Source organism: Ambystoma mexicanum, chromosome 4q, assembly GCF_040938575.1.
Source record: "Ambystoma mexicanum isolate Mex_15411 chromosome 4q, UKY_AmexF1_1, whole genome shotgun sequence".
Taxonomy (NCBI): domain Eukaryota; kingdom Metazoa; phylum Chordata; class Amphibia; order Caudata; family Ambystomatidae; genus Ambystoma; species Ambystoma mexicanum.
The window spans coordinates 661,077,383-661,093,735 of record NC_090928.1 but is presented as its reverse complement, the minus strand read 5'-3'; the positions used below and the strand labels follow the sequence as shown (position 1 = coordinate 661,093,735).

General features: G+C 48.6%; 1 protein-coding gene across 2 annotated transcripts in view; it reads right to left on the bottom strand.

Annotated features, from left to right (window-relative positions):
* SPTBN1 (spectrin beta, non-erythrocytic 1) overlaps positions 1 to 16,353 on the bottom strand; it is a 964,524-nt gene that overhangs the window by 85,812 nt on the left and 862,359 nt on the right. For both annotated transcript variants that reach the window (XM_069608234.1, XM_069608235.1), the window contains one exon: positions 3,653 to 3,765. In XM_069608234.1, coding sequence (XP_069464335.1) covers positions 3,653 to 3,765 — 113 coding nt within the window. The remainder of the gene's footprint in view (positions 1 to 3,652; positions 3,766 to 16,353) is intronic.

Below are 16,353 nucleotides of genomic sequence, written 5' to 3'. Positions count from 1 at the left end.
TTTGACAAAATGGTCATCCATGGGTGCTATATTGCAGCTGAGGGTTCAGCCTGCAGTAGAAAAGCACAATGGTAGTGTTAGGGAGAATTCTCATAAATGTGCCAATTCCCTTCATCTTGGAGACCCCCAGCAACTTTGCTGGATTTTGTGGACTTGATTATTTTACCTGGAGAGAGTGTGAGCCTTATTCCCCCACTCATGTATTTTGAGGTGTGTTTTACTCTTGTGTTCTTTGATTATGGGGTTTTAGATAACTCCATAGGCATCTTTTCATGCGTGTCACACAGCACCCTCAGTGCAGTGACACAGGGAAGCTTTTTAGGCTGTCCCAATGTTTAAATACCTTCTCTGGGATAAACTACTGTTTCCCAGAGAATGTAAGGTTAAATTGACTTTACTAGTCTTTTTAAATTCCTAGACCCAGCACACACTATCTTACAATAGAGTAGTGGAGGGGTTACCTAGTATCCCCCTCCCCCCATGTCTAGAAACTCATGTACCAGTCAAATGCTACCCTTTCTTATCAGAATGGCTGGTGGCAGTGGCTTTACAACAAACTACCATGATTTTTACCCCGACCACGAACACCAGTAGGTAAAAATCACGGGAGCCATGTTTTCATGATGGCGTCTGAGCACCCCCCTTTGTTTAAACATTTCCCGGTCTTCTTTTTTCATCATTTCCTTTTGGAAAGGTCCTTCTAGAGTTTGTCTCTGCGCGCCAAACCAGGTTTGGTCTCTTTGTTTCTATGCCTTTGGCGGGCTTCAGGACTGAAGACTGCCTCTGGCGCCCGAGTGTCTGGGGTGGGCAGGAAGTGAGAGGTGCCAGAATTTCCCTGTGCTTAGTCTCCTAGGAGACCCAAATGCACTCTGGTGTGATTGGCTGCCTGTCCGGCAAGGACAGCCACCCTGCTGGGTGAGTGGCAGCTAGGCTGCAATGAATGGGAGAAAACTGTTTAAAAGGAGAGTCTCTTGTACGGAAAGGCAGAGTCGACCACTTGAACGAAAGAACCGAAGACGAGTTGGAAGAGGACAGCTGCTGCAACTACTGGACCGTTGGTTTGCCCGGTGGAGCCCTGCTGCAGGTCCGAATCGCCAAGTTCATCTCGACAGAGAAGACCCTTCAAGGACGACTTCTTCCTTTGAGTTGGTGGGACCAATCAACTCGTAAGCCACCTGGATACCTTTCTCGGAGCTGGTTAGGATTAACCAGGGGGAAGGACACCAGCTTGTGTGCTTGAAGAACAGCAACCGAAAATCGAAGATTTGCCTATTTGCCAGCTTTGACCTGTCCCCGTGCAGGAGTCCCCCGACGACGTCCTTTTTGTCCACACGACTGAGGCTTAGGACAGCGAGATCTGCAGGAACTGCCAAAAACACAAGTCTTCAGCTGCATCTTTTTCTTCAATACAAGGTACTGTGAAAACCCGACCAAGAGAACTTACCGGTCACTGCAAAGGTTTGTAGAACTTTGGCAACTTGCAGGCCTAGTCAGCTTGTGACCCGACATATGAACCTTTCTTCCGTGAACTACTAAGAACCGTGGCAAGGACTTTTCAGTTGTAAATACCAGAACCGTTTTTACTTATACAAGACACTAGCCCATTGACTTTGGCCTACCTATTGCATTGAATCAACTCCTCTAGTGAACTCAAACTATTTGCACTGTTTTAGAGTAACTGTAATATTCGTTTTATTAACTCATGCCTTTTTGCTCCTACTTCAATGCTATTTGGCTCCTACTTAAAGGGAGCTCAACTGCTTAGTAATCAGTATTGTAGTATAATTTCTGTGTGATATTGGTTGTCTCATTTAGTGAATGCTTTATAAATGATTGGTCAATAAATTAACACTTTTTTTTTACCAAGAAACCTTGAGTATAAGTTCCTATCGGAATACTTGTCCTTGAAGACCTTTGTGTAACACCCTTACAAGCTCACATTTCCTCTTGAGATGAGTCTGGCTAGCTCGCTACCAAAAACTGTGTGGTACAGATTTATAGCAAAGGTTGGTTTTGCTTACCATGCAAACTCTGCCTAACAGGTAGGAAAATTAAACCACTGCCACCAGCCATTTAAAGTAGTGAGGGTAACATTAAAAAGTGGTAAACGAGTATGTAGCATAAGGGGCTACTAGGAAACCCCCTCCCACCCCCCCCAGAACTCCACATAAGATGGTGTGTGCTGGACCTACAAAGAGAAAAGGTAAGTAAAAGTCAATTTCACTTAACTATTCTTCTATTCTTGGGAACAGTAGTTCACACAAGAAAAGGTATTTAAACATTAGGAGAAATCTAAAGGATTTCTCAGTGACACTGCACTGAATGCGCTGTGTGTCACCATAAAAAAGTCGATGCCTATGGAGTTTGTCAGACTCAAAAAACAGAACATATAATCCAAATCAGGTCACAACATATGCGAGTGTGAGAAAAAGGTCTCACTCCAGGGTTAAAATTAAAAACTCCTAAAGTCCAGCAAAAGAGCTGGGGTCTCTATGGTTGAAGTGAATTCGCAGAGAAATGAGATGTCTCCCCAACAGAGAGGTATAAGGACAAATAATCCACCAGTAAAGCAAAATGTTGGGTTGACACAGGTCAGGAAGATTTACCATTACTATGAAAATCTTACCTAACGTAAGCGTCATGCAAGTTGTAGCTTAAAGCTAAAGTGCTTTACATTCCAGGGGATTGCCAGCCTTACAACGGGGGGAATATTCATGAGCATGTGAATCCATGTAAGACCCCATGCTGGAGAACTCCTAAAACCTACTGAAAACGTGTTCTTGTCTGGACTTTGGTATTTTGGTCCTTGGAGTTCTCTGCCAAAAATAAGACTGTAGGATGTACCCGTTATTTATAAGGAAATGTAATGTATGCAATCAGTGATGATCACTCTTTTACCATAGGAAAATATTTGACACTTTAGTACAGTTGCTGTGTTTCTGAATACATTGTGCATTGAACTGGGATGTGGACACGCCCTGTACATGTTCTCCAAGTTCACAGTATTTTTGGATGGCCCCTTGGTCCAGTTTTGAAATTGGTGAACCCTTTCACTCCCTCTTTGTAAAGCATAATATTTGTATGCTTTAGGTCCAAGTGTTCTGTAATGTATTAGGGGATGTTGGGAAGAATTGTTCAAACTGTGTACTGGCATGGTGATTGCAGGATTTGTGTATGCATGCACCTGTCTGCTTAAATATCCCTTTCTTCTAACTCCTTAGCATTGACATGTAAAGAGCTGGCTACCAGGGCTAGACCATACATTTGGCTTTCAGAGTGCCAATTGTCTACTCTACGCCCTTATACTATTTTTATCTACACTGTTTTTCTGTGTGTTTCTCATAGTACCGCTTTCACCTTCTGATGTTTGCGTAACTATGCAATAATGGGTATATTTTCCTGTATATCTTTGTAGCGCATTCTCTTGGGTTATCTACTGGGGCTAACTATACCTGCCCATCAGTCTTCTCCCCTCTTGAGTGAATCCTGACTGCTCTGCCACAGCCACTCCAAAGAGTTTGGTCTATCTTTTGGTTGGAACCTTGCAACCCTGTCCTATCCTCAAGATAGATGGTTTCACACCCCTCACCAGCCTAATAAGTCAGTCTACAGCCCCCGCCTTCTTGGTTTATAGCCGCATCACAGAACTTACCACTGCTGTGGAGATTCAGACTCCTCTGAAACCTTTGGACTTGGCTCCGGAGATGGTGGTTGCCTCTTCCTCTCTTCCTCCTCTTGCAGTCTACGCACTTCCAAAAGCTCCAACTGTGAATCCAAACAGAAATGTTTCTGAAGCAGGCAAGGTACACTTTCAGGCTTTCTTCTAGAACAATTCAAATTAAGGGCATATCGAAAACAGAAGCATTATGAATTCCTATATTATTTTGTTTTTGCTTTGGAGCAGATGAGCAAGCAAAAACAAAGTGGATATTTTAGAAAAGTGGACTGGATGTGCAAAAAGGTGATTTTGGTCCATTATGTTGCCTTTGCTGAAGAGTAACAAATTAATGACAAATCATGTTCTATCAAATAAGAAAATGAAAAGCTTAAGAACAAATTGTTTATTAGACAGTGAAGATTTACTAAAATGTCTACAAATCTACACTGCATGGATTTGCAGAAACCCATTGAACTGCAAGGTCCCTGTAAGCACAAACAGGAGTCACACTGTTCAAAAAGCGAGCACCACAATAGTTTTACAGCTAGATACGTCTTAGACAGTTACATGCCGTTTATCATCCTGGCATTTAAGTTGGTTACGTTCTGGATTACTAAAAACAAAGTAGAAGGTAACAACCTGGGAATGGTTTTAAATCATATCTGCCTAGGAGGTTAGCCAGATATCTACAATGCCCAACACCTCCGAGACATCTTCAAATTATTTTGTATGCCAAGCCACGTTGTTTCAACTGACCGTTCTGAAGCTTACTGTGTAGGCCGGGTAGGATGGAACAAGTTGCTTACCTGTAACTCCGGTTCTCCAGCGTGGGTATCTTTCATAGATTCAAATGCTCATTCATATTCCTGTCATCAGGCTGGGACTCCTCTGTAATATTAAAGCAGTTTGAACAACTGCGTGTCACTTATATAGCCTATTGCTGTCACTTTGGGTCATACCGCCCCAGCCAATGACGCTAGAACTCTTTAGCTCCACTTCAGGTGGCCATCTTCAGATTTGGAAGCACACGTAATGTGGCAGGTGGAACCAAGAAGAGCCATAGTGGGGTAGGAGAGAGGGTTGCATGTGAATCCATTAAAGATACCCATGTTGGAGAACAGGAGTTACAGATATGTAACTTGTTGCTTCTCCAGCATGGGATCTTTCATCGATTCACATGCTCATGAATATGAATACACAGTAGTACATATATCACAACCAATGGGAGGCGGTACAGCTCTACAGAAGCAATGGCGCTCACCTCAAGCAAATAGGTTGCAAAGTACTGCTTGTCCGACAAGGGATTCCCTCCCTGGAATCCCTGTCAACGCAGTAGAATCTCGTGAAGGTGTGGGTAGACCTCCATATAGCAGCCTAGCAGATGTCTAGCAAGCGAACACCAGACAGGAATGCCGTAGTAGAGACCACGGCCCTAGTGGAATGTCCTTTAGGTCTACCTGGCAGCGGCCTGCTTGCAAGCCGATGACAATGAGAAAAGCAGCCAGATAGCCACCTGGAAACGGAAGCCTTTGACAGGGCTTTCCCTTTATCAACAGATCTGAACTTTGCAAAGAGTTGCAAATTCTTGCAAAAATCTTTAGTGCGTTCGATATAGAACTTAAACACACAGGTAATGTCCAGTGAATGCAAAGCTCTCTCTGCTGGAGAGGAGGGAGAGCCAAAGAACACAGGAAGGACTAGAGGTTCATTGAGATGAAAAGTTGACAGTACTTTAGACAAAAATGAGGGAGGAGTGCTCAGCACCACCCTGGATGGATGGACGGTAAATACGGTGGCTTGCAGGAGAGAGCCTATAACTTTCCGACAGTCTGGCAGAAGTAATAGGCACTAGAAAAGCAGTCTTCCACGATAGGAATTTCAGAGGAGCCCAGTGCAGAGGCTCAAAGGTGCGCCCATTCATTTGTAGATCACCCCATTCAGCTCCCAAGCTGGGGCAGGTACATTTACTGGAGGGAAAACTCCAAACAGGCCCTTGATGAATTCTTTAACCAGTCGATGAGCCCAAAAGAGAAGGCCTGCCCGTCTTGAGAGTCTAACGAGAGTTAGCAGCCAGGTGGACTTTAATGGATAAGCCTGCCTTTGCTAATGATAATAGATATGGCAGAACCTGAGAAGGCTTGATTCGCAGAGGATCGAGCTCTTGCGAATTACACAGTATAGTAAAATGCTTCCACTTGTGCCTGTAGCATGATAGAGTAGATGGAGCCCTAGCCTTCACCAGGATGGCACAGCATTCTAAAAAGCAGTGCAAAATGTACAAACTCTAGGGCTGCAGGCGCCAAATCGTCAATTTGAGGGACGCTGGGTCGTGGTGCAGCAAAGACCCTTCTTCCCTGGAGAGCAGGTCTGGAAGAGGAAGCAGGTTGATGCAAGGCGCAACTGACAGGTGAAGGACGGAGTACCAAACCTGACGTGGCCACGCCGGAGCAATGAGGATCATCCTGCTCTGGGTCTAGGAGTGTTCGAATTACTCGTAGGAAGAGCAGGTTTGGAGGGAATGCATAGACAAAAAGGCCACCCATTGAATACAGAAGGCGTGCCCCCAGACACTTGAGGGTACCTGCTGGGAATAGGTCCATCTGTGGCCAGCCCGAAATCAAGAAAAGACGAAGAACTTGGTCTTGGTGGAGTTTTCATTCATGGCAGGCTCGCAGCTCACTGCGGAGGGAATCCGCGATGGTGTTTTGGACCCCAGCCAGATTAAACAGAACAATTAACATATTTTGCATGATCGCCCAATCCACAACATTTGCGATTTCTTCGTGGGAGTGGGCCCCTCCTTTCCTCCTGATGTAGAACATGGTGGTCATGTTGTCCGTGAAGATGAGAACAACCTTGCCCTGTAGCTGGGGTCTAAATGACTTGAGGGCCCAGAACACCACTCAGAGCTCCAACACATAGATGTGAAGCAACTTCTCCTACGGCTGCCAGTGGCCTCTGGCGTGGAAGTTTCATCTGTGCGCTCACAAACCTTCCAGGGAGGTATTGGTTGTCAACACAGCGTGATGTGATGGTGGGTGAAAGGGGGGGCACCCTGTGAAAGGTTTAGTCGATGACTGCAGAGTATGCCAGAACGCCAGGCTGAGCTTGATTTCATTGTTCCAGAAGCTGGATGCATGTTTTCCACCTGGCGTCTAGGAACTCCTGAAGAGGTCTCATATGCAACCTGCAATGGGGTACCAGACGAATGCAGGAAGACATCATCCCCAGGAGCGACATGATGGAGCGAACCGTTAGCTGGAGAGAAGACAGCTGCTGGACCCTGTGGAGTATTGCATGGACTCTCTCCTCTAAGGGAATCGCCAGACATTGCAGCGTGTCCATTCATGAGCCCAGGAACAGAGCGTTCTGAGACAGCGATGTGCATGACTTGAATCCCAGGAAAGTCAGACATCGGATTGTCCCTTAGGTGTGCTGCAGGGCCAGCGGCTGCAAGGGGGCATGTATTAGCCAGTCGTCTTGGCAGGGGTAGATGTAAATGCCGGCGCAGGAGGGATGGGCAGCCGCCAGGCCAGAGCTAGGCATTTTGTGCAGACTCTTGGAGCATATTTTAGGCCAAAGGGTAGAGCATTGAACTGGTAATGCTTGCATTAGACCACGAAACGAAGGAGTCATCTGTGCTTGGGGTGTATGGGAATGTGGAAGTAGGCAACCTCAAGTCCAGAGAGGAAAGGAAGTCTCCCTGTTCTGGCTGGCCGAGAACATGTTGTAGTGTGACCATGCAGAACTTCTGCCATTTTAGGAACTTGCTGAGCTGCCTGAGGTCGGTGATGGGTCTCCACCCACCAGACTTCTTTCTCACCAGAAATATCTGGAGTACATTCCTGAGGCCCCCCCCAGAGGTGCGATGGCACGGCTTCTATAGTCCCTTTTTTTTTCTTCTTTTTTTTTTACCGGGGGACGGGGATGGAACCATTTTCACAAGAAAAATTTTCTTCCCCTTTAAATTTCGTATTATTAGGGGGGAGGATGGTGGGACGTATAGAGGAAAGGGGATTGTGGACTAAGAGTATGTTAGTCACTAAGGTGAGTAACTAGTTATTACTCTCATTTCCTTCCCCTTTCCTCCATACTGTATTGGCAATTACAACTGAATGTACCCCCAGGGTGGAGAGGAGACCCTCCTTAAGCAAACAAGTTTCTTAGAACCGCCTGCCTGAATGCCGCGTCTGACCTAGAGGCAGTGTCCAGACAGTAGTGCTTGCAGAAAGCCGAGGGGGTGGCCCAGGTGGCTGCCCTGCTAATGACTTGCGTGTCGTCCGCATGGGCATGCAGATTAGCCGGGACTGGCCTGTGCTGCCTCTCAAAAGCCTCCTTGATGGCTGCGACCCTCCACCTTACTATTGAGTCCTTGGAAGCCTGATAACCTGGCTGTGAACCACCGAAGGTGACAAATGGAGCATCCAACTTGCGGAATTCCTTGGTCCTGTACAGGTAGTATTTCAGAGCGCGTCTGACGTGCAGACGGTGCAAGACCTTCTGAGGCTCATCCTTGGCGTCGGCGAATAAGGTGGGTAGGATTATCCACTTTTTTAGGTGTAAGGAGGAGGGTACCTTGGGTAGAAACGCAGGATGCATTCGGAGGACCACCTTATCATTGTGAAAAGTGGTGTAGGGCTCTGATGCCACAAGAGCCTGTATTTCGCTGACTCTGCGAGCAGAGGTGAGACCCACGAGTAGAGCCGTCTTTATGGTGACCAGCCAGATGCCGCTTGACCACTGGGTAAGAGGAGTAGAAGAGACCCTCCGAATTCCATTAGGCGCCTATTGCTGCATGGGGCATGTGTCCACCTGTACTCCAGAGTGTGCGAGGTGTGCCGAGAAGGAGAGCACGTCATCCAATGAGCACTTGAGGGGGTCGATATCCTTAGCGTCGGCCCAATGGCAGAATCTAGACCATTTGCTCTTATATTGGCTTCTGGTAGCCTTGCTTCTGGCGCCCTGGATGATCTCCAGGTTAGCGTGAGATAGGTTCGAGTGTTTCAGAGTCACCTGCTCAGAAACCATGCTGCCCCCACTGGAGGAAGACCTCTTCCAGTAAGGACCAGGTCATTCAATTGCCCCTCTTAAGTGTCGGCCCCCAGTTTGCTGAGCCTGTGCGCCTCCAGGTTGGACTCCCCCGGGAGGTAGACATTAGTGAGGTAAATGTTGTTCTCCAGAGCCCTTTCCCACAAGCTGACCGCTAGGGTGCATAGTGGAGGGGACCTGGTACCCCCCTGCTTGTTGACATAGTACATGCTGGTGGAGTTGTCCACCTGGATAAGTACTGTCTTGCCCTCTATGAGAGGGAGGAAGGCCCTGAGGGCCACCCATATGGCCTTCAACTGTAGCCAGTTGATGTGGGACTCCTGCTTCTGCCGGGCCAAGACTCCATGGACGCTGTGGTTGTCCAGCGTGGCTCCCCAGCCCTCCAGGGAGGAGTCCGTCGTGACAGTAAACTGAGGGAGAGGCTGCCGGAAGGGCCTGCACTACCGCAGGTTGTAATCCACAGACCACCACTTGAGGTTTGGGTGGAGAGATGTAGGGAGGTCTACTGGCTCTGCTTGGGAGCCCTTCTCCCAATTCCACGAGGCTGCGAAGTTCAGCTGTAATCTCGTCATTTTGAGTCTTGTGTGGGGTACGGCCAAAAGGACCGCCGCCATAATAGCCTGCAGGTGCTGGTACCACCAGGCCGAGGTCACAGTCCTGGAGACAAAGTGAGTAGTGGTTCTCTTGATGGCCATGATCTTGTCCTCCGAGGGAAAGACTCTCTGATCCGGTGTCCCAGATGAGGTTCAGGAAAGTCTGGCTTTGCGTGGGTTGCAGGTGAGACTTCTTGAGATTGATGGTAAACCCCAGGTCGTGGAGTGTGTTAGAGGAGTTGCGGAGAACCGCCTCCGGAGATGAAGCCCGGATGAGCCAGACGTCCAGGTATGGGTAGACGTGGTGGCCCAGAGGAGGGCTGCCACCGCGTTCATCAACCTGGTAAATACCCTGGGGGCTGAATTGAGGCCTGGGGTAGAACCTTGTATTGGAAGTGGCAACCCATGATCATGAACCGCAGAAAGGACCAATGTGGCTGCCAAATAGGGACGTGTAGATACGTGCCATTCAGATCCAAGGAGCACATCCAGTCTCCCCTGTTCAATGTCTCCGCAATGAGAGCTGACGTAACCATCTTGAATTTTTGGAGAGGCAGGGAAAGGTTGAGGGTGGAAAGGTCCAACACAACTGTCAGGCAGGCCTGGTTCTTATTCTGTATGGCAAAAAGCCTTGCCCCCCCCCTCTTTTGTTTCCTCTGATGCTGACTCAGGGAACGGTCAGGTTGTCTGGACCTCCATTCTTGGAAGCCCCAGAACCCTCCAGACATCCCCCCCTTGTCGGAGCGTTGATGTGACTAGGTGTACACCTTGGGTGTGTCCTTCGTAAGAATAGATAGACTTTGCGGTTTGAGAGCTGCTGTTATTTTTATCCAATTCTTCATCCGTGGTGGAGTGGAAGTGGTCACTACCCTCGAATGGAAGGTCCAATATGCGTTCCTGGATGTCGGGGTTAAATGGAGCCATGCCGTCCTTCTCATGCCCGTGGCAATGCAGATCGCCCGACCAGAGGTATCGATATAGGTCACCGAGGACTCCATGATGTCCTGCCGTACCAGCCTGGCTTCTCCTAATCCCACCTGGAAACGAGCTTGGCAGTGTGACGGAAGCACTGGGAGGATGTCTGCAATTTCCCACCATAGCCTTTGGTTAACGGCCGCCAGCATGGCATCAGCATTGGTTTGACGCAGGTGCAAGGAGGCGTTGGAGTACAGCTTTTTCCCCATACGCCTCCAAGATCTTCTCCTCCTTGCCTAGCAGCACCGAGGACGAGGTGGCCGAGTACGACTGAGGCTTAGAATAGAGTGACACCGCAGTGATCACTGAACAGTGCGGTTGAGGATGCGCCGACAGCAAGAGTGTATCCCCCTCTAAATGCCTATACTTGGCCAAGGTGACAGTCTTTCTGCATCAGGATCCCCTTTTTGGAGGGGGAGTCTTAGGGTGAGGACTTCTGCCAAGAACCCCCCCCCCCCCTATCCTCCTCGGGCTGCTCTACCTCAGGTTGAGATAGGCCCAAATGCTCTGCCAAACCTGCAAGGCGTTCGTGCAAGGCCCTGGCTGAAGATGGCGTGTTGGGGTCCTCCTCATCTGTGTCCACCAGCGTGCTCGGAGGGTCCGGAACTGGTGGAGGAGTTCTGGGTGCTGTGGGCTGCGAAGTGGAGACTGGAGCCAGTGGCTGCTGTTGAGGTGGTGTGGAACCACCTGTGTTGCGGGGGGGGGGGGGGGGGCAGCGAAGCCGGAATCAGAGGAGCCGGCTGGGGCAGTGGAGGCTGCACTGGGGCCTGTGGCGCCAGAGCCATAGGAGGAATGACTATGGGCGCCGGTGGGGTGACCTGGGGGAGCATGTCACGGATGGCATCCCGGAGGATGATTCCCCATCTGGGGAGTTTGCATCAGCCCTAGGAACCTTTCGAAGAACCTGTCTTCGGAGACTGTAGAGGTGGCAGGAGATGTTGACGGAGTGGCCAACGGCTGCTGGGGCCAGGGCGCACACTGCATGGGGCGCAGGGGAAACTTGCCCTGCGCGGCTGATGGATAAGCAGTAGGCCACGTACCTGGTTGACAACAGTTCCACCTTGTAACTCGTTCTTCCACCAGCTCTGCTAGAGGTGGTATCGGATGAACAGCCATCTTGTCTGGCGCGGCAGTCATTTTCTCAAGCTGCGTGCCAAAGTCGTGGTGCCTGGCTCACTGGACCCAGCCCCGTCCAAGACGATTGGTGTTGGAACATAAGGCATATCCCGCACCTCAGGCCAAGACCTGGAAGGTGTGTTGCCCTCGGCTGAACTGCCGGTAGTGATGCATGAAGGCGCTCCCTCTGACATGATGCTGGTAGTAGGGCGTAACCCCTCGGGATTAACCCCTGTAAATGAACCTTGCAGTCCCTCAGCAGTATCACCGGAAGGATCCGAAGACCCCTCAGCCATAAGGCCGATAGAAGGACAAGCCTTGCTATGAGTGCTGGTGTGAGAACCCAAAAGGTTCCTCCCGGCTGGGTGCTTCCTTAGAAAGGAGTCGCCCTTCCGGGGTGCGATGCTAAACAGCGGCCTGCCTGAGGCCTCGAGCGATGTTTCACAAAGTCCTTTAGGTCCTCCAGAGGTGACTCTGGAAGAGCTCCCTCCACCTAGCCAGCCTGTTCTTCAGTGCATGTGGAGTCAGGGCGAAGGCAGTGGAGGCAAAGGGCGTGGGGATTGGACGTAGGGAAGAGCCCCTCGCAGGCTGGTCACCTGCTGAAGCCCGCTGAAGTCGACATGCGCCAAATACCTATTGAAAAGAAAAAAGACTAAGATAGAAGAATATCCGGGGAAGAGCGCGTGGTATTACATGGCCGAAGCCAAACACAGGAACGCTGGTGAATTCGGCCCGTTCTCGTTGATGCGGAAAAGAGGACTGGCACCGTTGGGCGGAGTCAGGCAAGCACATGCTCCCAGGGCCGTGGCCTCGATCGCCTCTAAAATTAAAGGGGGAGACGATGTTTTTTCTGGTGAAAAGGGTTCCGTCTCCCATCCCTCGCGAGAGACCCCCTTACAGTATGGAGGAAAGGGGACGGGACGTAAGAGTAAGGGGATACATTCCATCTCCCCAGCACACCACATAAGGTGGGGTGTGTTGGTTTCACCTAAACAAATAAAGAAGGGATAGACATATCCTTTCAGTCCTTGTGAACTGTAGTTCTCACAAGGTTAGCCAGAGAAAGTAAAAGGGAAGCCCAAAGGGCAACCCTTTAACAATAAAAAGGTATATACCAAAAGATGTCAGAGGATAAAATTAAAAAGACACTATGGAGAGTCTTATAAATGACACCCATAAAAAGAGGAAAAGGATCTGTGAGTGTGCAAAAAGGTAGGGAAAAATAATCTACCAGTCCAGCAAACATATCTGGGTTTCTCAAAAGTGATGTAGATTTAGCACTAAAGTTAAAATTGTACCTAACAGTCCCTACAGGAACCCTAGGCCCAGCAGCAGGTGCAGAAGGTGGAAGAGGTGGAATCACTGGTTGCTGACATGCCGGAGGAGGCACTAGTGGATATTGTGCTGGTAGAATAGGGTGAGGCACTTCTTCGATCTTCTCCTGATCCGAAAAATAAAGACTCCAGAGGCTCTTTCTCCGACATGCTACCCTCCTGTAGCATTTGGACAGGTGGTGTTGTAGTGGCCACAGGCACCAGAGAAAACATTGGTTTTGCCTTTGATGTCCCAGTTTACATTAGCACTTTCAGCAAAGGAAACTATCACAGGAGCTTGTGTTGTTGTGGGTGCTGGCTTGGGTGGAAGAGCAACCCTGGACTCAATGGTCATAACCGTGGATGAGGTGGTCGAGGATTCAATCAGACGGCGCAGTTGTGGTAGATTCAGACATACGGCTGGTGTAGACAACGATTTGTGCTTGTGGCTCACCGACAGGTGACTCGTTGACTGCGTAGTCTTCGTCGTTGTGGATGTCAACGGACATTGTTTGATTGAATGATTGAGGTATTTGGATGGCGCATGCAAGGACGAACTGAATCGCATCAAGGCGTGCCTGTTAATATAGCAACAATAACTCTGTATAGAATCATCACATCATTGAGAATTGCTTTCCACCCCACCCCCCTAGAGCTGTAGCTGCAGCCTATTTAAACAGATACATTTTTAGTTGTTTTCTAAATAATGGCAATGATTCTACTTTTCGGGAAGGCTATTCCAAAATGTTGTTCCGAAAATTGAAAATCTACAATCTCCTCTAGTCACACATTGTGTTGCGGGGATAATCAGCAAATACCTGCCCTTTGACCTTAAGGCCAGTGTTGGTCGATAACAATTTAGCTTTTCCACCAGCTACATAGGGGCTAGATTATTAAGACATTTAAAGATGATGCATCCGATTTTAAATTTGATCCGATATTCCAGCGCCAGCCAATGCATTGATCGGCAAAGACCTGATGTTGGTGTGGACTTCTTTATCCCGAACACAAGTCTAACTGTTGTTTGCCGGAAGATCTTTTCGTTGCTGTGGTGATTGCAAGTGCTGTTATCGAGGATGGAGCCGTCAATGATATAAATGACGGGGTCCTGGCAGCCGGAGAAGGAAAAGCAGTCGAGTTGTGTGACTTATGCCTATGTCCCCTTTTAGGTTTCTTCCCCAGGGAAACGTCTTCATGAGACCTCCGTCTCCTCACACAGAGTTTTTTTCTGTAGTTCTGCTTATCTTGGCAGAGGCATAACTTTGCACCCAGTCAGAAGCCCTGGCACCCTCCTCCAGCCAATCACCAACTTTCTATGGCAATCCTTCCGTGTCTTTGTGGAGAAGGACTGGCAAATGAAGCAGGCATCCACATTGTGGTCTGGGTGTAGGCAATATATACATTTTCCGTGTCGATCGTCCACAAACATGTTCTTGAGGTGGGACCTCAAGCAGCACCTGAAACAGCTCTTCGTGCTGGTGTTTGCCATGGCCGTGTGGAAGAGTCCTCAGAGTTGAGTAGAGGATCTTTCATGGCTAGAAAGCCTTCCAACGTCCAGATCGTCACTGGCAATAGATCCCTGCTACTGGCAGTCCCATATAAAAAAGATGAAAAAAGAAAATCAAAAGTTGGAGATCTACCAAAAATAGATTACAAAAGTCGATATTTCGAGGAACGAAACACGAGGACTGCCAATACCTAAACGTGTGGTAAAAACAAATCTGAAGATAGCCGCCATGGGTCGAGCTAAGGTGGTCTAGTGGCATTGGCTGGGGCAGTATGACCCAAAGTGACAGCAATAGGCTATATAAAGAGACATGCAGATTTTTAAGCTTTCACAACAGCCATAAATGCCATCGCACCACTAAGAAAAAAGCCAAAACAAGTAAACACGCCAACTCCGGTTCACGCAAGAGTTGTGAGACCTAAGATCCAGAAAATGATCAGTGCTTACTAAGTGGAAAGCCTGTCCATCACACACCACACTAGAAGCCTACAAAACACTCGACTCCTGCTACAAAAAAGAAATCACTCGAGCCAAATCCTCTTCTTACAACTCCAGAATCATGAAAGTGGAATCCGAGTCTAAAGAAATCTTCGCAATATACAAGGAACTTGCTTCCCCATCAACCAACGCTTAAGAGATTGTGAAAGACGCCACATGGTACAACAACATTCAAACTGCCATGCTACAAAAAATAAATACCCCCCAGGAAAAAACAAAAACCCACCTCAACACCCTGCCCAAGGTCAACACAACACCCTCATCAGCCCCCCCCCACAGACAAAAAAAGATCCTTCTTCTTCAAATAAGTCACCGAAACCAAAGTCCTTGCCATCATGAAACGCATGAAACCCTCCTCTTGCAAGGGGGATATCTGTCCTGCATCACTCAAAGACTGCGGAGAACCCCTAACCCCATTTCTGACAGCCTTTATTAATGCCTCATTCTCCTCGGGCACCGTCCCCACCCCCTTCCCTCAAGGAATCATGGGTTTGACCGCTGCTAAAAAAAACATCCCTTTTCCCCGACCTACCAAACAACTACAGACCCATAACCACTGTCCCATTTCTGTTAAAGATACTTGACAAGGCCGCATACCTCCAGATCCAACAGTTTCTGGAAGACAACCACATCCTGGGTAAGTGACAATCAAGCTTCCGGCCACGTCACGGAACCGAGACTGCCCTACTCGATCAAAAAATTCAGATAGAGCAAACCATGGATAAAAGGTAAACCAGCGCTGTTCCTGCTCCTAGATCTGTCTGCAGCCTTCGATATTGTAGACCATAGGATCCTATGCAGACACCTCAAAGATGCGGCCCACTTCTCAAAGCAAGCCACGTCCTGGATCACATCCTTCCTTGAAGGCAGACGCATGAGAGTATTCTCTGATCAGGCGTGCGCAACACCCAGCCCCATCCACTGTGGAGTTACTCAGGGATCCTGCACCTCACCCACCCTCTACAACATCTTTACCCTCCCTCTTTTCAACATCATGGACGATCACAGAATAACCTATATGAATTATGCCGATGATACAGAGTTTTACTCTCTCTCATCGGCTCATACGAACAAAACGCAGACACACTCAAGACGTATGCCCTCATCCAGGCCTGGATGGCAGCCAACGGCCTATGTCTCAATGGAGACAAGACAGAAATACTTCCGGTAGGTTCCAAACAGGTCCTCAACAAACTCAACAGCAAACACACCTCATTTAACATTGACAACACGACTATCACTGCCTCAGCCCCAATCAAAACTCTAGGAATGTATATAGACTCCACCCTCTCTGCCACGGCAAGTTAGTGCCATTGCCACATCGACCGCACAGACCACTAAGATCATAAATGCTGTCAAACCATACCTCTCTTCCAAAAACACTTTATCCATAGCCAGAGCTACTGTGGGAGCAAGGCCCGACTACTGCAACGTCCTGTTCCACAGCACATCAGCGAAAAACCTGAAAAAACTTCAAACCACACAAAACAACGCCCTCAGAGCAGTCCTCAGCATCCCCAAGCCCTCTTGGGGATGCGGAGGACCGCTCTTTCTCAGGCCAGACGGGATGCCCACTGGCTCCCCGTTAAAGAGTGCATTCTCTTTAAAACCCTCTCCATCACACATTCGTGCCTCTCACAAACA